Here is a 22,279-nt window from a genome sequence, read left to right as displayed (position 1 = left end):
TACAAATACTAGACTGACAACCCTGGCAGGATATGGTATAAAGTACTAAAATTTAAAAAACAAACAAAAAACACTGAAAGCCTAGGACTTTATTGTGAATTCCACTGACTTTCTGAAAGTCTAAAAAACTGGAGGAAGGATTTGCTCGTGTAATAAAGGGCATTAAAGTCTTGGTGAGAGGATGTTAGTGACCAATGAGTGACTGAAAACCAACCATAAGAGAAGAGGAGCATTTATCTATACACAAGGATAAAAGATCAGTCTACCCTCAAAGTTTCTGGCACCGGTGTGGGAAGACCATGAGTAATTTTTAAAGTTTTAAGAAGAAGAGAGATTGTACTAGGTCAAGTTGTGCTTCAGGTATAAAGGCAGTAGTAAACATTCTCCAGCCTGCAACAATTTAGAATATAGCACCAATGAGCACCATCACAAAAATTACTTGCTGAAATCCAGCCAACAAAAACACGACATTAATAAAGAACTCACATTTAGAGCAGCTGTGATAAAAGAGCTAATAATGAGCATAGAATCCAATTTAAAATATATTCAGGATCAAGCAGTCGTGGCAATTACAGTGTAATTTACAGAATATAAACTATGTAAATTTTACAGAATAAAAGTACTTCACAAAAATTGATTGTTGTGGGAGTATGTATATATATGCTGATTTATACATTCTCAAAGCAAGAAATCAATAAGTACTGTCTAAATTTGAAATATGTAATTAAAAAATAAGGCCTCTGATTGCTTTATGTTTTTCATAATCTTTATCTTTAGAGGGATTGTTTAGAGGAGGGGGTTCACATTCTAAATGTTTATTAGCTGACGTTCAAAGTTAATTTAGATTCATTTAATTTTCCTTTTTTCTATAAATTCAAATAAATCTAATTTAATATGTTAAATCTTTAAAGTAGCATGACTAATATAATCCCAATTCTGTAAAACGATAGCACAATGGTTAAGAATCTGAGTTCTTGATTCAGGTTGCTGGTGTGACCTTGGGAAGCTTACTAAGCTCTCTGTGTCTGAGTTCATCTGTAAAGTGGGATTAATAGTCCCTAGTTTATGGTTTACAGGTAATCCATGCTCTTATTAGTACAGGGCCCAAATGTTAGGTATAATTATCCCCCCTTCTATCTCTGTTATTCATAAAGATGTTATTCGTATTTGTAATGATATTCACCAGATGTTAATGATAGTTGTTTCTAAGTGATGGGATTTGGGGTGGTTTCTTTCTTCTTCACATAGTTCTGTATTTGCTTGATTTTTTTTTTTTAACCAATGAATAACACAAAACTGTTCCTTAAAAAATAAAAATATAAATTTTAGTTGTCCCAGCACTTTTGCATCTGAAATCTGTAGTTTTAAAATCTCTTCAAATGATTCTGATTATGCATCAGGTTTGGAAAACAGGTGGCATTGATAACTTCCCTGCATTCAATTCTAATCAATATATATTGAAGCCCTTGTAATGTGCAGTGTTGTTAAGCAGTGTCTTCTTCCAATCTGGTCTACTTTAGACTCTTGTGTTAAGAATCTGAAGAGGTGGGGGTGATGATTTTTGCCAAAAATCTGAGTGGGGCTTGGGGTGCATTCCACTCACATGAGATAGCTCTTTTATGCCAGGAACAAGAATGAAAAATGGAGGTATACAGAAATTCAGTCATAAGGCAGGAGCCCTTGAAATTGGAAGGAGATGGGGTAAAAGCAACAGGGATAAGCCAGCACATGCTGACTGAGAATTCTCTGGACCGGAAGGGGTAAGAGTATGACAGGCATCAAACAGCATCACAAAATATTTTAAAGTTAACAAATTTTGTAAAATCAAGAAGTCAATTTTCCCTCCACTCACCCCAGAACAGGTGTCTTTCTAAAAAAGTGCTACCTCAGGTAAGAAAACCCTATCCATCTACAAATAATAAAACCTCCATGCTGCAGAAGTAGGCTTGTTCTGAAGCTCAGTATCTTCTTGGAAAATGGCTGGGTAGCAGGTTAGTATTCATGGTTACTGGAGCTTGATCAGCACTTCCTTCACTTCAGATATTCACTGTGGTGATGGAAATAAGAATTTTCTCTGGCCCTACAGTCCTTACTTCCTGTTCTCAGTCACAGTGCTTTCTGTCTGAGTGGTACTGAACGCCACTGTGACTATTGCTTTCCAGTACCAGGAGTGGTAGACTCTGCAGCCATGGAAATTTCAGTTGGATTTGTGCCCTTCTGAGACAGTGACGTGATTATATCTGGTGTTAAGGTAAGGAAAGTCACAGCCAGTACAAAAAGAATAAAAAATCAAAACTAGTGTGTTAGAAGGCAGAGTGTCAGTGGGAGAATTACAAGACGTGGGGAATTGTGGCTCCTAGTTGACTTCTCAGTTTCTTAAGTGCCTGCTAATGTTACCTTAATAGCTTTCCTTCGGGTTTACCACTTCAATCTTACTCTGCCAGTCTTTCTTTATTTACCGTAAGAAATTTGGAGTTGTGATGCCTTTCCCTTACTTCTCTCAGCTTCATGTTTTCAATTCATGATTCCTTCAAATCACTGACCTCAGTTGTATCAAGTTTTAATAATGTACACTCCAGTTAAAGGGAGAACTCACATAATAGCAAAAATATAGTTAAATAGTCAGTTCTCTTTGGCTTTTTGAATGTAATCTCAGACCAGGATTTTGGCTAAAGCAAGGTCTAATGAACTGGGCTTCTAATAATCTGGAGAATTTTAGAGTTTCAAAAGAAGCACTTAAAGCAGGAAGGATATTTTTCTGGGATTGTAGATTACACCTTTTGAATTATAAGGATTTTGTTAAAGGGCAGTTTGAATGGAGAAAAGAGGACAGTGGGAGGGAGAATTTGAGGACGCTGCCCCTCAGGGAAAACAGCAGAAAGACTTGGTAAACTTGTTTCTGCTTTTCCTCTGGGAAATTGAATGGGGGAGTTGAGCGGGACATATATACTCTTTACCCATGAGGGCCTACCTTTCTAAACTTGAAGTTATAGTAAAGATAGAGTAAAAGAAGTAAACAAGTGCCTGCTGTGTTCATATTGGTAATTTGCATCTCTGGTGTTGAGCAGCTTTGCTCTCCACTTCCCCTTAGGGTCATTCTTCTCAAACTGGAATTGCTATTCAAGAGAGAGGGTCTGAGATACAAGATAAGCATGGTACTGTTCCATGGCATGCCAAATTTACTTACAGATTTTGGAATAAATATTTTTATGTCTAATATACATATATTAAATGTGTATTAAATGGGATAAAATAAAAGGTCCTATGAAAGTATTTTTATATAAAGCTTTTACTAAAGTAAATGTTAATACAGAAAAGTGTGTAAATCATAAATGCAGAGTTTAATGAATATCATGAAGACAACAAACCAGGTAACCACTACTCATTTGTTTTGTCTGATTTTAACATACTTTCTTTTTATAAGTGTTTGGATGACATATCTCTTTCCATCCTTTTGTTCTTAACTTTCTGAATATATTTAATGTATGTCTCTTGTAAGCAGCGTATACTTGTGTTTATTTTTTTCTCTAGTCTGGCTGGTAATCTTTCTCTTTTAAATCGAATTTTTAGTCTTTTTATAGTTAATGCCATTGCGGATAAATTTGTGTTTAGTTAATCATATAACTTTGTTTCCTGTTTGTCCCACGTATTTTTTTATCCACTTCTCCCTTTTTTCTGCCTTGAAAATACTTGTAAGTATTATTTTATCATTTAATTTTTTCTATTAGAGTTTTATTTATATATTTTTACCTTTTTTAATGATTACATCAGCGATTATAGTATACATTCCTAGTGTCTTAAAGTCTGATATTAGTATTTTTACACAACAAAATGATTTTAGAACACTTAAACTCTTTGCATCCTTCTCACACTTTTTGTGCCAGTTTTGTCATTTATTTTAATGATAATAGTAATAATACCTTGTGGGAACTTTTTAATGTTTTATGTAGCCAGTGTTCATTTGTATTTATTTATATACATAAGCTTTTTATAGCTCACTCTTCCTTTTTACATCTCTGAATTTTCATGGAATTCTTTTCCTTCTGCCTGAAGAACTTGTTTTAGTATTTTTTTTAATTAGTTATTTTATTTATTTATTTATTTATTTATTTATGACTGCATTGGGTCTTCGTTGCTGTGCATGGGCTTTCTCTAGTTGTGGCGAGCAGGGGCTACTCTTCGTTGCAGTGCGTGCGCGGGCTTCTCATTGCGGTGGCTTCTCTTGTTGTGGAGCATGGGCTCTAGGTGCACAGGTTTCAGTAGTTTTGGCACACAGGCTCAGTAGTTGTGGCTCGCGGGCTCTAGAGCACAGGCTCAGTAGTTGTGGCACACGGGCTTAAGTTGCTCTGTGGCATGTGGGATCTTACCAGACCAGGCTTCAAACCTGTGTCCCCTGTATGGGCAGGCGGATTCTTAACCACTGAACCACCAGGGAAGTTCCTCCTTTTAGTATTTCTTTTAGAGTAGACCTGCTTATTATAAATTCATTCAGATTTTGTTTTTTCAAAAATCTTTTTCAGATTTTTTTTTAATAAATTTATTTATTTATTTATTTATTTATTTATTTATTTCTGGCTGCGTTGGGTCCTCGCCGCTGCGCGTGGGCCCTCTCCAGTTGCGGCGAGTGGGGGCCACTCCTCGCCGCAGCGCGCGGGCTTCTCACTGCAGTGGCCTCTCCCGTTGCAGAGCACGGGTCCTAGGCTGCACGGGCTTAGCTGCTCCGCGGCATGTGGGATCCTCCCGGACCAGGGCTCGAACCCGTGTCCCCTGCATTGGCAGGCGGACTCCCAACCACTGCGCCACCAGGGAAGTCCCTCGGATTTATTTTTGAAGGCAATTTTTGCTGGATATAGAATGCTTTCTTTGTCTTTGGTTTTTGGCAGTTTCACTGTGGTGTTTCTTGGTATCATTTTCTTTTTTCTCCTTTTTTTTTTTTAGTTTTTAAATTTTTTTGTGTTTCATAGAGCCTCCTGAATCTGATAGTTGGTAGTCTTTTGTCAGTTTTGGAAAATGTTCAGTCATTATTTCTTCACATACTGGTTCTCCTCAATCATATGTCTCTTTTTCTTCAAGGATTCCAATTAACACATATGTTAGACCTTTTCACTCTATTATGTTTCTTTTGCTCAATTTTTTATTTACCATCCTTATGTCTTTTTGTACTTCAGTCTGTGTAATTTCTTGTGACCTGGCTTTCGGTTTGTTAATTTTTCTCTTCATCTATGTCTGTTCTATACCTTATATCTTAATCTTGTCATTTAACTTATTGACTAACTAAAGTTATTAGTAGGAAAATCTCTTATTTAAGTGTCCTGGGGGTCAGTTTCTATTTTCTACTCTTTTCTCTGTTTTCAGTCAGACTTTTAATTTTGATACCTGATTATTTTTTATTGTGTTGGACATTATCACTACCTAAAAATTATAATAATAATTTGAGGTTCTCCATAATTTTATATTTATCCGGGAAACTTTATTTTTGCAGTTAAGCTAGGGGTAGATCACCTTAATCAGTCAGTGGTTAAGATGATTCCAACTTGGGCTTCAGTCCTTGTGAAGGTTGGTCTAATTTCTGCTCCATCCTTATTCCTAGATTGTAGCCTTTCAGGGTCCAGATAAAAGCCTGCCTGTTTTCCAGGACCTCTTCTCCAAGGCAGATGCTGGACTCTGTGTTTTTCCTTAGCTTCTTTGCGTCAGCTACTGTTTTCTCTGTCAGAATCAGTAGTTGTCTTGAGGAATGAAGCTGTGCCAAATGTCCAGTCCACCTTTCCTGACTTCTTTCTTTTTCCAGAGCTTGTCCCCCCTCCCCTCAATTCTCACTGCCTTGATATCTTACCAGTGTCTCCAAACATATATATTTTTACATTTTGTTCAGTTTTTCTGGTTGTACTCAGCTGAATGGTTGCTTTTAAAGAACCTAGCCATTCTGGAAATATAACCACATGAAATTGTTTTGTTGTTCCAGTGGTGATCATTGGTTTGTTTATTTGTTTTTACAAAGTATTTCAAAGCAGTTTTTATTTTGACGGTCATATCTCCCAGACCCCTACCTTCACTATACATGTCCATTGTTCTGTGCTGTTAGTGGTGATTGGGTAAAGAGTTTGAGAAATGCAATGGAAAGAGCACTGACTTTTTAAGCAGACAGACTTGGGTTCAAATTGTGAATTTTATTGATTTTGTCAACCTGTGCAAGTTATCTGTTAACTTTTTTAAATTTCTGTTTTCTTATCTGCAAAGTGGTCATAGTGAGAATGAAAAATGAAATTAAAATTAAAATTTTTTTCAAGCAAAATAAAGTATGGACTGCATCTGGCATGTGCTTAGCAACGTTAATGCTTAGCAATTATTTTGGTAGATGCTTAGCAAACATTTAAAAAATTATCTTGGTGAGTTGGAAACTGTAGAATTAGGACTATTCTTATAAGAATTTCATAGGAATTTATAAGTTCACCATGTAGTAATTATTAGCAAACCCCTAAGAAGGGCCTGTTTCGTTGTCGGGCAGTTCAACAGGCATTTGTTGAGCAACCACTGTCCCAGGCATCCTACTTAATCCTAGTGATATATAGATGCTGTTCGGGGTCTTGCAGTCCAGTGGGATAACAATGAAAGATGGTGAGCAGGTGGCAGCTGCATTCAACACTGCAATGAAGCCTGGGTATTAGGGCGAGGGGTTGGCAAACTTTTCTTTTAAAGGGCTAGATGAGGCTTTGTGGGACATACTGCCACTGTTGCAGCTACTCAACTCTGCTGTTGTAGTGCAAAAGCAGCCATAGTCACCACTAGGTGTATTCAAGTAAAACTTCACTTACAAAAACAGGTGGCAGATAGGTTTGGCCCTGCGGATCCCAAAACAGTGCTGACTCTAGCCTTCTACAAGCTAAGAATTCGTCTTACATCTTTAAAAGATTGTTTTAATAAAAAGCAAGAAAAAGAATATACAAGACACTATTTGTGGTCCACAAAGCCTGATGTATTTTATTTCTAATTCTTTACAGAAAATGTTTGCTGACCCCTGATGAGAGTAGGTAATGATTACTACCAAAAGAGAAAAAAGGTAAATATAAGTATTTTGATAGCAAAGAAAGAAAAAGAACGTGGCAAGCAGGCTTGCGTCCATGCAGGATCCTGGCTAGAAGAACAGGAAATTCCGTGTGTAAATACTGACATATTTGCCCGTGCCCCACCCCAGCAGTGATCCTCCTAGTTGCTACTCGTTTATTTTATTGAATTGTCCATACTGTGTGTTTTCGCAGCAAATAGAGGGACAAAAATTAAATACTCTTAGATATGTTCTCCTGTATGAAAGGAATTAACTTCCCGGTATAGCTAAAAGTTATCAGTCCTTACTCTTGGTATTTATATTGCTTTATAATTTATAACATCCTGCTAATTTTTTTCTTACAGAAATACATTTTCGGGAAATGGCCTCTAAATCTTGGCTGAATTTTTTAACCTTCCTTTGTGGATCAGCAATCGGATTTGTTTTATGTTCTCAGCTACTTAGTATTTTGTTGGGAGAACAGAGGGACCTCCAGCCTAATATTCTTCATAATGATCCTCATGCTAGGCATTCAGATGATAATGAACAGAATCATCTAGAAGGACAGATGAACTTTGATGCAGATGCTAGCCAACATAAAGGTATGGCTTACTTTATTAAGGAGTAAACAGAAACCATATTTTTCAATCTGTTTAAGTGTTGAGAGAATTGGAAAAAGTTATTTATATGAATTTTATTATATCACTATATCTTTTGATGAAAATGAGCTTAATTCTAGGTATTAAATGACAGTTCTTGGTTTGCCTCAAGAGAAGGAAATTGCTAAAACCCAGATTTATTTAGGGTGTAAGATATTAACTTTGAATTTATTTTTAAATAGAAATAGTTCAGAAACCATAACTTGGGGAAAGGCAAGACTTTCAAGTTAGATTTGTTTCTAAAAATTTTAATTTTGTTATCATGGTTCATATCTGTATCTTTGGTTTTTGCTATCATCTTGTTTTAATCTTGGTTTTTGCTTAGTCTTGTTTTCCTAGAAAAGCTCAAGAGGTATATGTAAATCTCAATTTATATTTTGTCAGTAGCTAACGTAACTAATCTTTTCTTGTTTTGAGAGGCATAAAAAATTAGGGAAGTAGAATACTAGGAATGTGTTATATATAATGACTTCATTTTCTCCTGGTCTTCTACCTCTATCCAGATGTTCTGAATTATGTCCTCTATGTTCCCCTTAAATGTTGGTTTTCTCCAAGTTTCTGTCCTTTGGCTCTTTCTTTGCCTGTGTGATGTCATCAATCCCCATAATTTTAGTTTCCATCTGTTCCTTGCTGTCTTTACCTTAGCCCAGTTCCAGACACTACGAGAAGACATTCAGAATTCAAAGATCTCTGCAAATTGTGATCTATTTGACAGAGAAGAATACAACAGCTTGAAAAACCATTGGAATTCTGGAATGCAGAGAGTCCCCCATTAAGGGTTTTTTCTCTTATCTTTTTGGCAGTAAATTGCTTCTTTCTTACCTCTTAAGCTGAGGTTGAGGGTGAGGTATCACATCCTTGTTGAGTTTTATGAACTAGCAAATACATGCATACTATTACAAAGTGTGTCATGTGTGTGAATGTTTATATGACAGTGATTCAGCTCTGAGCAGCCATGTTCTTATCACAGAGCAGTTTAATCATTGTGCACTTGATCTGTATCATTGCTCTAGGTCTTCAGTTGATCAGTTGGAGCCAGGCTTCTCTACTCCTGGTAGGCTGTAGTAGATCGGCCTCACTGCAGGCACATATATTAGGATCTACTTGTCCTACTTGATGGTCCACAGAATGTGGGGTATGCTAGAGGTCTGTTTCTCTCAGACTTAACATGTGTAAATCACACTCCTTTTCCTTTATAATCCTAAAATTCATTCTTCCTCCTATTTTTATATAGCTCATTACTTTCTGCCTAAGCCAGAAACTATGAAGTCGTGGTAGGTGCTTTCCTTTGCTTACCAATCAATCCTGTTTCTCATAAATTTAACAGTCTGCTTCTTTACCATTTTTTAGGTTACTTCTCTCAATCTCTAGCACGCTTCCCCTAGTTCAGGCCACATATCCATGTACCTGCTCTCAAGCAAACTTCACCATGCCTTTTGTCCTTTCTTCTGGTGAGCTTCATTTAAAGACCTAATTTTTGCATCATCTCTTATTTTTCCTGATATTGCTTTATATCCTTTTCTTCTCTCTTCTAGCCAACTTCCCATTCCAATGTTCTATAGTGTTTATAAGGCATTGCTTTATTTTACCCTCAGCACACTGAAACCTTCATACATACCTCTATTATAGCATTTCTAGTATATGGCAAGTATTGGTTTGCATGCCAAGCTCCCATGCTAGAATGAATTCTTCTGTAGCAGGACATATGTCTTATTCATCTTTTTATCTCCTGTACCAGCACATGCCTACTACAGAGTAATGAATGAATGAATAATTGAAAGAATGAGAAAGACTATCTACCAGATTCCAGCAGGAGGGAGAAGGATGTCTTGCTCTAAGTGAAACATACTGGGGATTGCTGCTTCCACCACTTTCCCCACCATCCAGCATTTGGTATATCTGTACAGCTAAGAGATTGGGCTCCTCAAGTATATGAAATGTGAATGCTCTCTGACTGAAAAGAGGGTAGTTTTCTCTGTTTTTGGATTGTGAATTCTTGATATTCAGAGGGACATGAGAATATTTTCATGCCCTGCCCAATCTTTCCTTCTACTCCCTCTCAATCAGTTAACTAGAAATTTATGCCTCCAGTTGTTAATTTTTCGCAGGGCTGAGCTTTTGTAACTCACTGGTTGACCTTAACTTTAAGGATGTTTCCTCAGGATTCGGCCTAGAGCATTGCTACACAAAGTGAGGTTTTGCAGACTCACGCTGGTCCACAACTAAATAAGTATTAAAGTCAGGATTAAATAGTTAGAAACCTTTATGGTAATTTGACAATAATTTTGAATAAATCTAGAAATAAAAACTTTGGGCTTGTATTTTATATTTATTTTTTAAATTTTATTTTATTAGTAATTCATTTTTAGCATATTTACAGAAGTATAGGTCTCTAACTATTGGAAATAAAAATTGATCCTTCACCAAGCACTGATCTGGAATATCATAGTTGGATTCTTCCTCTAGAGCAGTGTTACTCAAAAGGTAGCCTTGGCCTGACAGCCTGTGAATTGTTTGTTACCTGTCTGCATCCTAATAAGGATCTTGCACCAGGATGTAACTCAGTTAAGCTCACTGCTGAGTTAAGTGGACGTTTTGATAGGTTGTAGTAAAACTTCCTCGATGAAAGAAGTAACATGCTGCTTTATATTCTGGCATAAGTTCCCTATTTCTTTGCAAACCAGTACTTTGAAAAACACTGCTCTAGACAATCTTGGAAATACTACCTCTACCTGTTCTTCTGTTCTGTTTCTCACTGTTAGATTTGCGTTTTGGAATGAGGTGTGTTACTGTAAGAAGTAATCTCTGCTTTGCATTAACTCTTCTTCAAACTGGAGTAGTCATGAAAGCATTTTTAAAACCACCTCAGGGTACTTGTAGAAATTCTTAACACTAGACTCTTGTGGACTCCAAAATGAACTGCTACTTCATTAGTTTGTCTTTCCTGCCCTTCAGAAGCTTATTCACAGCAGTGAGAACTTCCTGTCAATGTTCTGTTTCTTTCAGCAGCTAAATCACTAATGGTAAAGAGGTATACGGGGTGGGGGGCATCTTGGAAATTGTTTAAGAAAATGTCTTCTGTGGTATAATTTATTTGGATTTTACAACTATGTAAATTAACTTTAAAATTTTTCTGTTTAATAGATGAGAACACTGACATCGCCGAAAACCTCTATCAGAAGGTTAAAATTCTTTGCTGGGTAATGACAGGGCCTCAAAATCTAGAGAAAAAGGCTAAACACGTCAAAGCTACATGGGCCCAGCGTTGTAATAAAGTGTTATTTATGAGTTCAGAAGAAAATAAAGACTTCCCTGCTGTGGGATTAAAAACCAGAGAAGGCAGAGACCAACTATACTGGAAAACAATTAAAGCTTTTCAGTATGTTCATGATCATTATTTAGAAGATGCTGATTGGTTTATGAAAGCAGATGATGATACATATGTTATATTAGAAAACTTGAGATGGCTTCTCTCAAAATACAACCCTGAAGAACCCATTTACTTTGGGAGAAGATTTAAGCCCTATGTAAAGCAGGGCTACATGAGTGGAGGAGCAGGATATGTACTGAGCAAAGAAGCCTTGAAGAGATTTGTTGATGCATTTAAAACAGACAAATGTACGCATAGTTCCTCCATCGAAGATTTAGCACTGGGGAGATGCATGGAAATTATAAATGTAGAAGCAGGAGATTCCAGAGATACCACTGGAAAAGAAACTTTTCATCCCTTTGTACCAGAACACCATTTAATTAAGGGTTATCTGCCTAGAACCTTTTGGTACTGGAATTATAACTATTATCCTCCTGTAGAGGTAAGTTTAGAAATTTTATTACTGTATAAATACTTAGACTGACTTTTGTTTACTTTAAAAAAAAACTAGCTAATAATGCTTATGTTTCTTTAGTATCAATAACTAAGAATCTACCTTAGTCTTTTTATATCGAATGGCAGTATAACAGAGTAGATGAGAACAAAGGTGTCAGCAGTGGTAATTCAGCAAATATTCGTACTACTGTATGCCAGGCACTAAGAATATAGCGGTAAATATGGCCAAGTTCCAGTTCTTATGAACCTTACATTCTGAATGAGGAGACATACAATAAACAGGCAGACAAGTCAAGTTATAATATGATCTTAGGTAGTGGCAAGTGCCCTGAAGAACAGTAAAGCCAGGTAAGAGGATGGAGAGTGACCCAGAGTGGAATGGGGTACTCTAGTTTAGGCAATTAAGGAAGACTTCGCTAAAGGGTAACTTTTGAACAGAAACCTGAGTGAGGTTAGAAAGCAGGCTATGGGAAGATCTGGGTAAAGAGCCTTCACGTCTTTAGGAACGACACATGAAAAGACTTTGAGGTTCAGAAAGACCTACGTTCAAATCCTGCTGTCCCACCTAATTGCTGAATGACCTTGGATGGACAGAATTTGCCTAACTCCTGAGCCTAAGTTTCCTCATTTGTAAGATGGATCTGATGAACCTGTCTCATTCAGTGGTAGTTACGGTGTAGGACCGTGTCTATCACACAGTGAGTACCTAATAAGTCCTAGATCTCACTTGACACCTTAGCTTACATTCCTGAGAATTTTATCTAAAATACATTATTTTACTAAATATTTCAGATGTATAGCTAAATATTTGAGAAGGATATACTATTTTGTACCCAACAATCAGCTTTACCAAATATTAATCTTTTGTCACATTTGCTTCAGATTTTTTTTTTCAAAAAGAAAAAGATATAGAACTAGGTGAGGCCTATGTACCCTCCTCGGTCCAGTTTTCTTACTTCCTTCCTCAGAGTTAACCACTATCATGAGTTTAGTACTTATAATAACCATGTGTGTTTTTATATTTTTCCTACATGTTTATGAATCCATAAATAGTATATAGGATATTGTTTTGCAGGTCTTTAAATAAGTGGAATTATACCTCATGTATACTTGAACATATGCCTTTTTCAAACATTGAAATTTATCAACATTAATATATGTATCTGCTTCATTAATTTAGACTGCTGTGTCATAATCTAATATATGAATATACTGTAACTTACCCATTCTTCAGCCGATGTGTATTTAGTAGGCTGTTGCCGGTTTTTCACTATATGAGCATTGCAGCAGTGAATGACTGGAGACCGGGAGTCATGAAACCTAGCTTTTAGACTCAGTTCTATTGTTGATTAATATGTCTCAAGGCAAGTCACTAGTGCTCTTCGCCTTCTTTCCTCTGGCCCTAAGGTACAAATAATACACTTTGTGCTACCTTTCTCTTCTTCACGAGCCAGTGTTTTCAGATCATCATCTAGAACAGTGGTTCTCAACCGGGGGCTTTTTTGCTTCCCAGAGGACATTTGGCAAAATCTGGAGACCTTTTTGCTTGTTAACTTAGCGGTTGCTACTGGCACCTAATGGATAGAAACCCACGAGACTATAAACCCACTAGGTGCTAAACATTCTACAATGCACAGGACAGCCCTCACAACAAAGATTATCCAGCCCAAAATGTCAACAGCACTGTGTTTTCAAAACCTTGACCTAGAATATCTGACCGAAGCTTTAAGCTATCAGCTTTAAAAAGGAAAATTTGAAGCAAATCACTACCGTTTCAGCTCTCAACCACCAGTGTGTTCTTGTTACTTACACAGAAATGATAGCTAATCCTTACGGCAATCCTGCATTTAAGAGGGGACAAAACTGGGGCTCAGGAAAATTAGGTAACTGGTCTATCCTGCTAAGTAGCCTAGGCAGTATTGCAAATCCACTCTGGTTCTAAAAGCTTGTGTTATTTCCATCATGAGCACCCCTCTCTGATTAATGGGGTATGTGCCCCTGAAAGGAGGGTAGGGGATATGTTAGAATAAATATTCTTTTGTTGGGATAAATTCCACTTGAATAAACATTTTAAAGCACAGTTTTATGTAATGAGGTTCTTTGAAACCGTATGCTAGCATCTTATTTCTATTAGAGATGCAAGAATTTTCTAAACTATAAAACAGATGTATTCCCAAGTGTGCTTTTGATAGTCTATTTTTGTTTTGGTTTTAGTGAGGTACTACTTTGGATGCTTCTTTAGTGTAAACTCTTCTTAAACCATTCCAAGATTACTTGACCTCTTCCCTTCTTAATTCTGCACCGCTTCCCATACAAAAATATACCCAAACTCAAAAACATTACAAATGCATAATAACAAATACACCTAAATGCATGTAAGATTTTACTAAGAGTATCTGATATTGAGTACACATAACGGTAACGGCAAAGGGACATCATAATTGTCATTATTTTGTAACCAGTAAAATATCCTACTTTCTCTTTAAGAGTACTGCCCACAGTTCCCACATACAAATAGGGTATACCCAACAATATACTTTATATTAACAAAATAAATATTTCTATAGTACATATTTTATTTAAATTGTACTAGTTTTTAAAATGGAAAATTTTATGTTCCTTCTATAATAATTTGTGAGTTGTATTGAAGACTATAAAATAGGCTTGGAAGTTCCAAAATTGACCCAACCTTCTGATATTGTCTCTTCTCTCTCAGGAGGTTCTGTATAAACCCAAAGTGAAATCAGACTTCTATTATTACTCATCATTTAATAAATTGGCTTCTCTCTAAGGGAGTTACTGTTTTCAAAGCCATCCTGAGTCTCATACATACACTTTCCCTGTCTAGTAATCACTAAAAATACAGTGTAGAAAATTTTTTTCTAGAGGTTAGGGTGTGAGATATTCTAGTTGATCAAAGAGTTATGTTCTTAAGCTGGTTGTTCAGAACTTTGCGTGCAGTTCCCTTCTCATACCACCTTCTCACTTCCCTAGAAGTAAGTCTATTCCTAGGAATAAAGTCTGTTCCCTAGGAATAAAGTCTATTCTCTAGGACTACATACAGTCTATTCCCTAGCAGTAGATTTTTTACCAGAAAATTTGCAATCAGTCTTAATACAGTGGATTTAAAATAAGTGGATTTTAAAATATTTTAAAAACCCTCTACTTGTGAAATTGCCTTTTCGTAGGTCAGAAATGATCAAATATGGTTTATTATATTAATTCTTCAGTTTTATTTGCATTAACTCTAATCCATTTGAAACTTACTGATATATGGTTGATGTAGAGAGCTCTTGATTTTTCCAAATTGTTAACTAATTATTCCAGTTCCATTTATTAACTGAGTCTTGCTTTCATTACTGATTTAAAAATATCTCCTTTATTATCATTCACTATAGCATTGCTTATAGTAGGATCGGTATCTGAGATTTCAGTTCTGTTCCATTGTTCTATTTGGTTTTGGCTCAGTACCATATTGTTTTGAACCTTGTAGCTTTACAAAAATTTTAAGTTATTAATCTAAGAATGTGTCTTCCTCTCCTTTATTTCTCCCTCTCTTTTAAATTGTTTTGGCAACTCTCATGTCTTTATTCTTGTGTATAAACTTACTAATTTAGGAACAGTGGACATCTTTGCCCAGGATTTTTTAAGTTCCTTTTAGGTCTCTTAGTAAAGTTTTATACTTTTCTTCAGGTAAATCTTTATTTCTTAAGTATCTCCCTAGGTTTTTAGTATTTTTGTTACTCTTCTACTTGAGCTCTTTTCTTAAAACTTTTTAACTAGTATATACATGAAAGCTGTTTGTTTTTTTTTTTTAAGCATCTTTAAAATCTGGCTCTGTTCCTGGATTTTTTATTCTGATGATTTTTCACTCTACTCTCGAGTTTTTGGGGTATCCATAATCATATGCAAAGAACTAGGTATTTTGTTTCTAATAATTTTAGCTGTTTTTTTATAGCCTTTTATTGCTTATAAAGCTTAATAATAACAGTATCCTGGCCATCCAGTAAAAAAACAGTGCAATAGAGTATAACATAATTAATGCAGTAAATCTTATCAAAAATATTATTGCAATATTTCAGAGTTATATAAAATTGCTTCCAGAGAGGATCAGTAAGTTAATATTAACCACTCTTGTTCTAGTCTTTAGTTTACTGTGCACTGGCCACTATAGTAGCCACTAACCACATATGACTATTGAGTGTTTGAAGTATGGCTATCAAAATTTAGATGTGCTCAGGTATAAAAGTCATACTTGATTTCAAGGACTCAGCACAAATAAAAAGAATGATTTCATCAATAATTTTAAAAATATTGATCACCTATTAAATATTAAGAAAATAATATAGATTTATTCAGTTAAAATATATTCAAATTAATTTCACCTATTTTTACTTTTTAAGTATGGCTATTGCATTATGTGGCTCACATATCTACTGGACAGAGCTGGTTTGATAATCACAAGTTGACTTATCTGTTTACTTTTCATATTTGTTCCTATTCTTAAATTCCCTAAAGATGTAAAAAGTAGGCACCAGATAATTTTCCAGAATCTACATGGTGGTCCAGGAAACCCACATATCCAGTGTTTGTTTCAAAGGAAAGGTCAGAGAAAATACAGTGGACAATTTCTTAATGATTTTTACTGCATTGTAAGCTACATACTTCCAAACATGAATTATTAAATGTTCAATTCAATAGGTCAATATGAATCTTCTCTGGGAACTTGCCAGACTGTTTTCCTCCCTGGGTCCCTGCAAAGACATTAGAGACTTAAGTTTTCTTGGAGTCATCTGAGTGAAACAGTCTCCAGATACCAATTCTGATCCCCAGATGACCTTGTGACTATTTAAGTCTGGGACCAGTTTTTAAAATTTCTGTTTTCTTTATTTTCTTGCTTTTTCATTCCTCTTTTTACGTTGTATTTTTGTTATTTTGTTTTTGTCTTGTTTTATTTAAATCTGCTCTCATGCCAACTCTTTTAGAAATGTATGAGAATTATATAACTGAACAAAGTTTTAACTTTGACCTACTTACTGAGGGCCACCTGAACTTGATTATTCTGTCAGTAATAACTAACATTTATTGAGCATTTACTATAGGTAAAGCATGGTACCAAGCATGTGACACATGTTGTCTCCTTTAAGTAAGCATCTTTTGAACATGGGGAAATTGAAGCTTATAGAGATTAAGTAACTTGCCCAAGATTATATACTAGTAGGCGAAATTTAGACCCAAACCTAGGTATTACTCAGCACTTCCCCTCTTAAGTACTATACTGTTTGGGTTGATGTGTCGATGAAGTATTAGGTTGCAGACACATACTGGGCAAGACTTTGTAGTCATTGAATGTTCCAAAGGTGTCTTTCTGAGGCTGAGCCAAGCAAAACTTCATAGTGAGAAAGTTATGAAGAGAAAGCAAAACTTGGAGAAATAGAGCTTTATCCTTTGTATAGCTGACCCTTTTATTTGAGGAGGTCTCAAGCGTTTTCTTTTTTTGCTAATCCATAGGGCATGAGAGAATATTGTTTCAGTTAGATATACTTCAGCAACTTCATGTTTGATTTTAAATCATTGGGAACTCTGAAAACTCTTGGTTTCTTTCACAGGTCTAATAAATAATGTGCCTCTGCTTTACTTTGCCAGCCTTAATGCTTGGATTCTGTTAAAATTAGTGTTTCCTTTATCAGTATTTGAATATTGTATGTTAACAATGTGCTATTTACTAATAATGCCTGTTTCCACTACTTTTTCAGGGTCCTGGTTGCTGTTCTGATCTTGCAGTTTCTTTTCACTATGTTGATCCTACAACTATGTATGAGTTAGAATACCTCGTTTATCATCTTCGTCCGTATGGTTATTTATACAGATATCAACCTGCCTTCCCTGAGAAGATGCTAAAGGAAATAAGTCAAACATACAAAAATGAAGATACAAAAGTAAATCAGGAGCCCTTGAAAGAAAAACATAAATGAACAGAGGTAAAATGTCTAACATTGCACTGAAGAAGAACTTCTCCATTTCTGATATAGAACACTGGAATCCCAGTGAGGAATTCTTTCTAAGTGAACATTCCATATTAGAAATTTTTCATATGAATGACTGTAAACTGAAGCTTTAAGTGAGCTGTGAAGTCTGTTGAAATGTGTTTTGATACAGTAATATATATACGTATATGAAAAACTTGTGTTTTTAAAATGGTGGCCAGGCAGAGGAACTAGAAGAGATTTTGTTGCCTGTTCCTGACCACATGTATTATTTTCACTGAGAAACTAAAACAGTTAAATTTGCTAAAACTACACTGCACCATTGTTAGTAACCCACACACGATGCTACACAGATCTGCCTTAAAGAAAATTTAGAAGGAAATATTGTTGTTCAGTGTTGTTTGTAAACTCAAAGCCTGAGTTTATATTTGCAGTATGATATAAATGAACCAACCTCCCCGCCACGCACACACACATGCAACTTTTGTCTAATGAAAATTTTGCTGTGACTATAATTGGCAGTATTTCTTCCAGAATAAGGTAGACTAAGAATGGCACTTGACCTAAAGTGCATTAATAAAACCACATTTTGAAATTATGATGGGCCTTGACTGTATTATATACTTGGTTCTAATTAATAGTTAATCTTTTACTGAGTCCCCGTTGTCTCTTTCCTAAACATGTTTAACCATTCTTGAATGCCATTCTCAACTATTAATATTTATTTACTGAAAGTATTAATAACATTCTGTAAACATGCATTTTTTAATATTTTATTCCCAAATTTGCCCATTGTTAATTATGGGTAACTAATAAGTAGTAAATGTAATGCTATTTGGGGATGCTTTTCTTATATTAGTGCCACTCTCAGGAATCACTAAGTAACATTTTTAACTGATTATTTAAAACTGTCCAACTACATAATTATAGTTCCTTTCATTCTCATCCTGTTGAGAGATGAGAACTTGTTTGTGCCTTTCATAACTTGTTTAAAGCAGAGTTTTGAGATTCGTTTTTCAGGCTCTGAGGTGGCTGTTAGTTACACTGGCAAAATAATTTGTGAGATTTTGACCAGAGTTAATTAGAAACATTAAAAAATGCAGAGTGCTTAAACAAATTGAAATATGTCAGATATTAAAAGACCAAATACTTAGTTTACGAATAACAGCCTGAATTTTGATGCTGGCTTATTTGGGGATGATTGTTTTGCCAGTGGACAGTTGTAAGAGAGCTCAGTCTTGATGACCCGTTCAAGACTTTCATCAAAAACACATTCATAAATGTTTCATTCTAATTTTAGTGACCCTCTATTTAAAGAATTTCTGGAAGGAAAGAAAATTTTAAATTTTTGTTGTCTTTAGCAATATCATCTGAGTGTATCATAACAGAATACTTCACAGACTTTCCATAAGATTATCTTAAATGTTACAAATAATTTACATTTCTCTTATGTTTTATCATTATGCTAATTTTATGTGGTTGTCATGCCATTGATTCTGCTGCTTAGCTAAATAGTTTATATTTATTGTGCCAAAACATGCGAAACCATGACCTCTTTCAGTTGTATGTTTGAGAGGATGTTCATCTTAGTGGCTAATTATGGATTACTCTGTCAACATAGTGAAAACTTACACCAGTTTTTACCAATTGAATTGTTTTTTGTTATTTTCATGATGATATCATCTGCCAAAATTTCAAGGCATTCATTCTATTATTTGAACAACTCTTTACCTTAGTATGGATAGGAATTTATTTGCAGTCCATACGTGCTACTTTTCCGTACTAGAAGTATAAATGGTTTACCATAAACATCCAAAAACCTTAAAATTGATTCATAGGAAATCAACATTGTGATGAATCCTGGGGTCTGAAGTCAGACTGCCTGGGTTTAAATTCTTGCTCCATCACTAGTTTTGTAACCTTGAGCAATTTACTTAATCTCTCTGTGCCTCAATTCCCTCATCTGTAAACTAGGGACAATAATACTACCTACCTCACAGGATTTTTATGAGGATTAAATGAGTGAATATGTGTGTGGCTTTTAAAAACACTGTTTGGCCCAGAGTATGGAGTGCTAAGTATAAAGTTTTCTTATTATTCTTTACCTTGGAGTGTAAATATTTGTTTTAAATTAATGAGAAATCTGCTTTAATCAAATCAGGTATTAAAGGAAATATCTCATACATTTCTTATAGTAAGTAATAGCTAGTTTTTATTTGATGCCTACTGTATGCCAGGTAATGTGCTTAGATACTCTGTGTTAATCCTCACAAATTGGGGGTTATTCCCATATTATAGATGAGAAAACTGAGGCTCAGAAAACTAAAGTCATTTTCCACTGTCAGAAAGCTACTAAGTAACAGAGCTAGGATTTCTTTGCCCCATGTCAGCCTTGAGGTTAATCATTAGCATTATTTCCATTTTTACTTAATGGCATGTGACATCTGATACATTGGCCAGCAGTAGTCAAACTAACCAGCCAAATTGTCATAGTGGTTCTTAAATTGTGGTTATTATACTCTTGCCTGGGAGCTTGTTAAAACAGAGATTTCAAGACCCCAATTCCAGAAATTGTGATTCTATCATGGGACCCAGGAGTATGCATTCTTACCAGATACCCTTGGGCACTGGTTCTCCACCAGTGTGTGGTCCCAACCAGCAGTATCAGCATCACCTGGAAACTTGTTGGTAATGCATCCTCTCCTGGGTCTCACCCCAGACCTACTGAATCAGGAACTCTAGGGGTAGAGGCTAGCAATTATGTTTAAACAAGCCCTCCAGGTGATTCTTATTCAGCATTCCCCTAAAACCTGGTGATTCTGATGCAAATCATCCTTGGAACACGCTGAGGATTACTTGCCCCATAAGTAAGGTTATCTTTCAAAAATTTAGATAAAGCATGTTTTAAATGAGTGTAGTTCAACATCACACTATATTAAATGTAAAAGACTAAAGATAATTTAAAGGGTCAGTGGATCATTCATTTTGGCAAAATTCTTTAGCTTCTTCAGAGTTACTAATATCAGGGCCCACAGTAAAATATGAAGTTTAGTAATTTCATAATGGGGCAGAAAAGTTTCAGTAAATACTAGTAAGTATATATTAATTCATTAAAAGCATACTTAAATGAATGTCATAAAAAATGTCCACAATTGTTAGTAAAAAAATTTTAGAGGTAGCAAAGTACTATTTTATAATGTGCAGAATATTTTTCTGCCAATTCATACTATCAAAATTTTATCACTTTCAAGAATCAGTTGACTGTCCTATAGGACCTAATAAAGCAAAAAACTCTCCAAGTATTTGATAGAGCACATAAAACCAGATTTCATGATGATAATGACTTACTGTCTTTTAAATTAAGATTTTTGTCATCTGGGTAAATGATTTCAGTATGGTCTCAAAACAGGCTTTTGCTATCTTACATTCTCCAATATATACTTGTATTTTCAAGTGGGAAGTTCATAGATGATACAAAGCAGATTTTTATCCCAGAGTTCAATTGTTTGTTTTCAAATAAACTTCAGAGGAGTTTTTGTTACTGTAAGAAGATTCGAAAATAAATCACTGACCAATTTTTTTTTTTTTAAGTATGGTAATTGGATTTGAGCATTAAATTTACTAACTGGTTATTTTCATAATTGTTTGAGTATTAATTTTTCACTTCCTTGAGCCCATTATACTGTATTATTACCAGATTGAGGCTTGAAAAAATCCTTCATTTGATTGATTAGATCAAGTCTACCCTTTTATTCATTTAAATTTTCATTTCTTTAGAATATTCTCTGACAATTTCTGCTTCTTTGTATTTATTGCCCTTCTTTATTTCCTTGATAACTAACTTCCATTTTCTAACTACTCTTTATTCTGCCTTCACAAGGTTAATTTGGCTGTTATTAGTGATTAGGGTTTGTATGTATCACTTACATTATTTTATACCTATTAACGTTAGGTTTCCCTATGAGATTGGAAGTAAAAATTTGTCTAAGAATAATGCCTGCTGGCTCTCAGGATACTTGACCTACTTAAAAAGTCTACAATGTTAAACTAATGCTAGATATACAATTAAATGAAGTAAAATTATTTGGATTCTCCTACTTCCCAAATTCCCCTTTTCACAAACAAAATAACCTCATTTGCCTCATCTCTCTACTTATTTACAGTAGGCCTGACAGAAGCATACTTAAGAAATCTAGGGGACAACCTGTGGGTTATTTTGTGCTAAATGTAAACTCTATTGATTTTTAAAAGATGGCTTATGTTTATATATTGGAGTTGAAATAGAGATTTAATTCAAATTAGAATAAGAAATTTTATAAATTCTCTTTAGAGAAACCAACTCTGAAACTAGTTTCAGAGTTGAATAATGCTCTGTTTCAGTTCCTTTACCTCTCTAGTTTTTAGTTTATATGTGTTAAGTTTAAATAACTTTGCAGGGCCCTGCAAATTATAATCCATATAAAGTATATTATTAGAGGGAAACTAATCTTACTGCTAAGCAGTGTGTTATATTACCCAGTGAACGTTTGTGTTTTGGAATTTAAAAATTATGTAAGGTAATAGTATCATGAATGATTTAAAAATGTCTGGTGACTTGCTTATTTTAAGTGATCACCAGTAAGTCAGAAAAATGTATTTTTAAATATGTTTTTTAAAGTGCCTTTTGAACATTTTTAAACAATGGATTTAAACAAACTGCATAGAATAAATTACCATGTTTAAAGCTGTTTTATCTGATTATTTTTAACTGATGTAAAAGTTGTGT

The 22,279-nt window shown here is 35.0% G+C and overlaps 1 protein-coding gene across 6 annotated transcripts in view; it reads left to right on the top strand.

Moving 5' to 3' along the window:
• The window catches only part of C1GALT1 (core 1 synthase, glycoprotein-N-acetylgalactosamine 3-beta-galactosyltransferase 1), a 57,089-nt gene that overhangs the window by 19,603 nt on the left and 15,207 nt on the right, over window positions 1-22,279 (top strand). For 3 of the 6 annotated variants that reach the window (XR_014246434.1, XR_014246435.1, XM_082398529.1), the window contains exons 2-4: window positions 7,408-7,644; window positions 10,846-11,513; window positions 17,284-17,508. Coding sequence is in view for 4 of the 6 variants with exons in the window: in XM_082398529.1 (XP_082254655.1) it covers window positions 7,408-7,644; window positions 10,846-11,513; window positions 17,284-17,502 (1,124 nt within the window). In the remaining 2 variants the exon portion in view is untranslated. Of the gene's footprint in view, window positions 1-6,998; window positions 7,058-7,407; window positions 7,645-10,845; window positions 11,514-17,283; window positions 21,706-22,279 lie in introns of those variants that run through there. The other 3 variants (XM_082398528.1, XM_082398531.1, XM_082398530.1) reach the window with 2 other exon arrangements.

This window comes from Balaenoptera borealis (assembly GCF_965194805.1).
Source record: "Balaenoptera borealis genome assembly, chromosome: 7".
NCBI classification, from domain to species: Eukaryota; Metazoa; Chordata; class Mammalia; order Artiodactyla; family Balaenopteridae; genus Balaenoptera; species Balaenoptera borealis.
The sequence above is the reverse complement of the archived record's forward strand: the minus strand, read 5'-3'. Positions and strand labels throughout refer to the sequence as shown.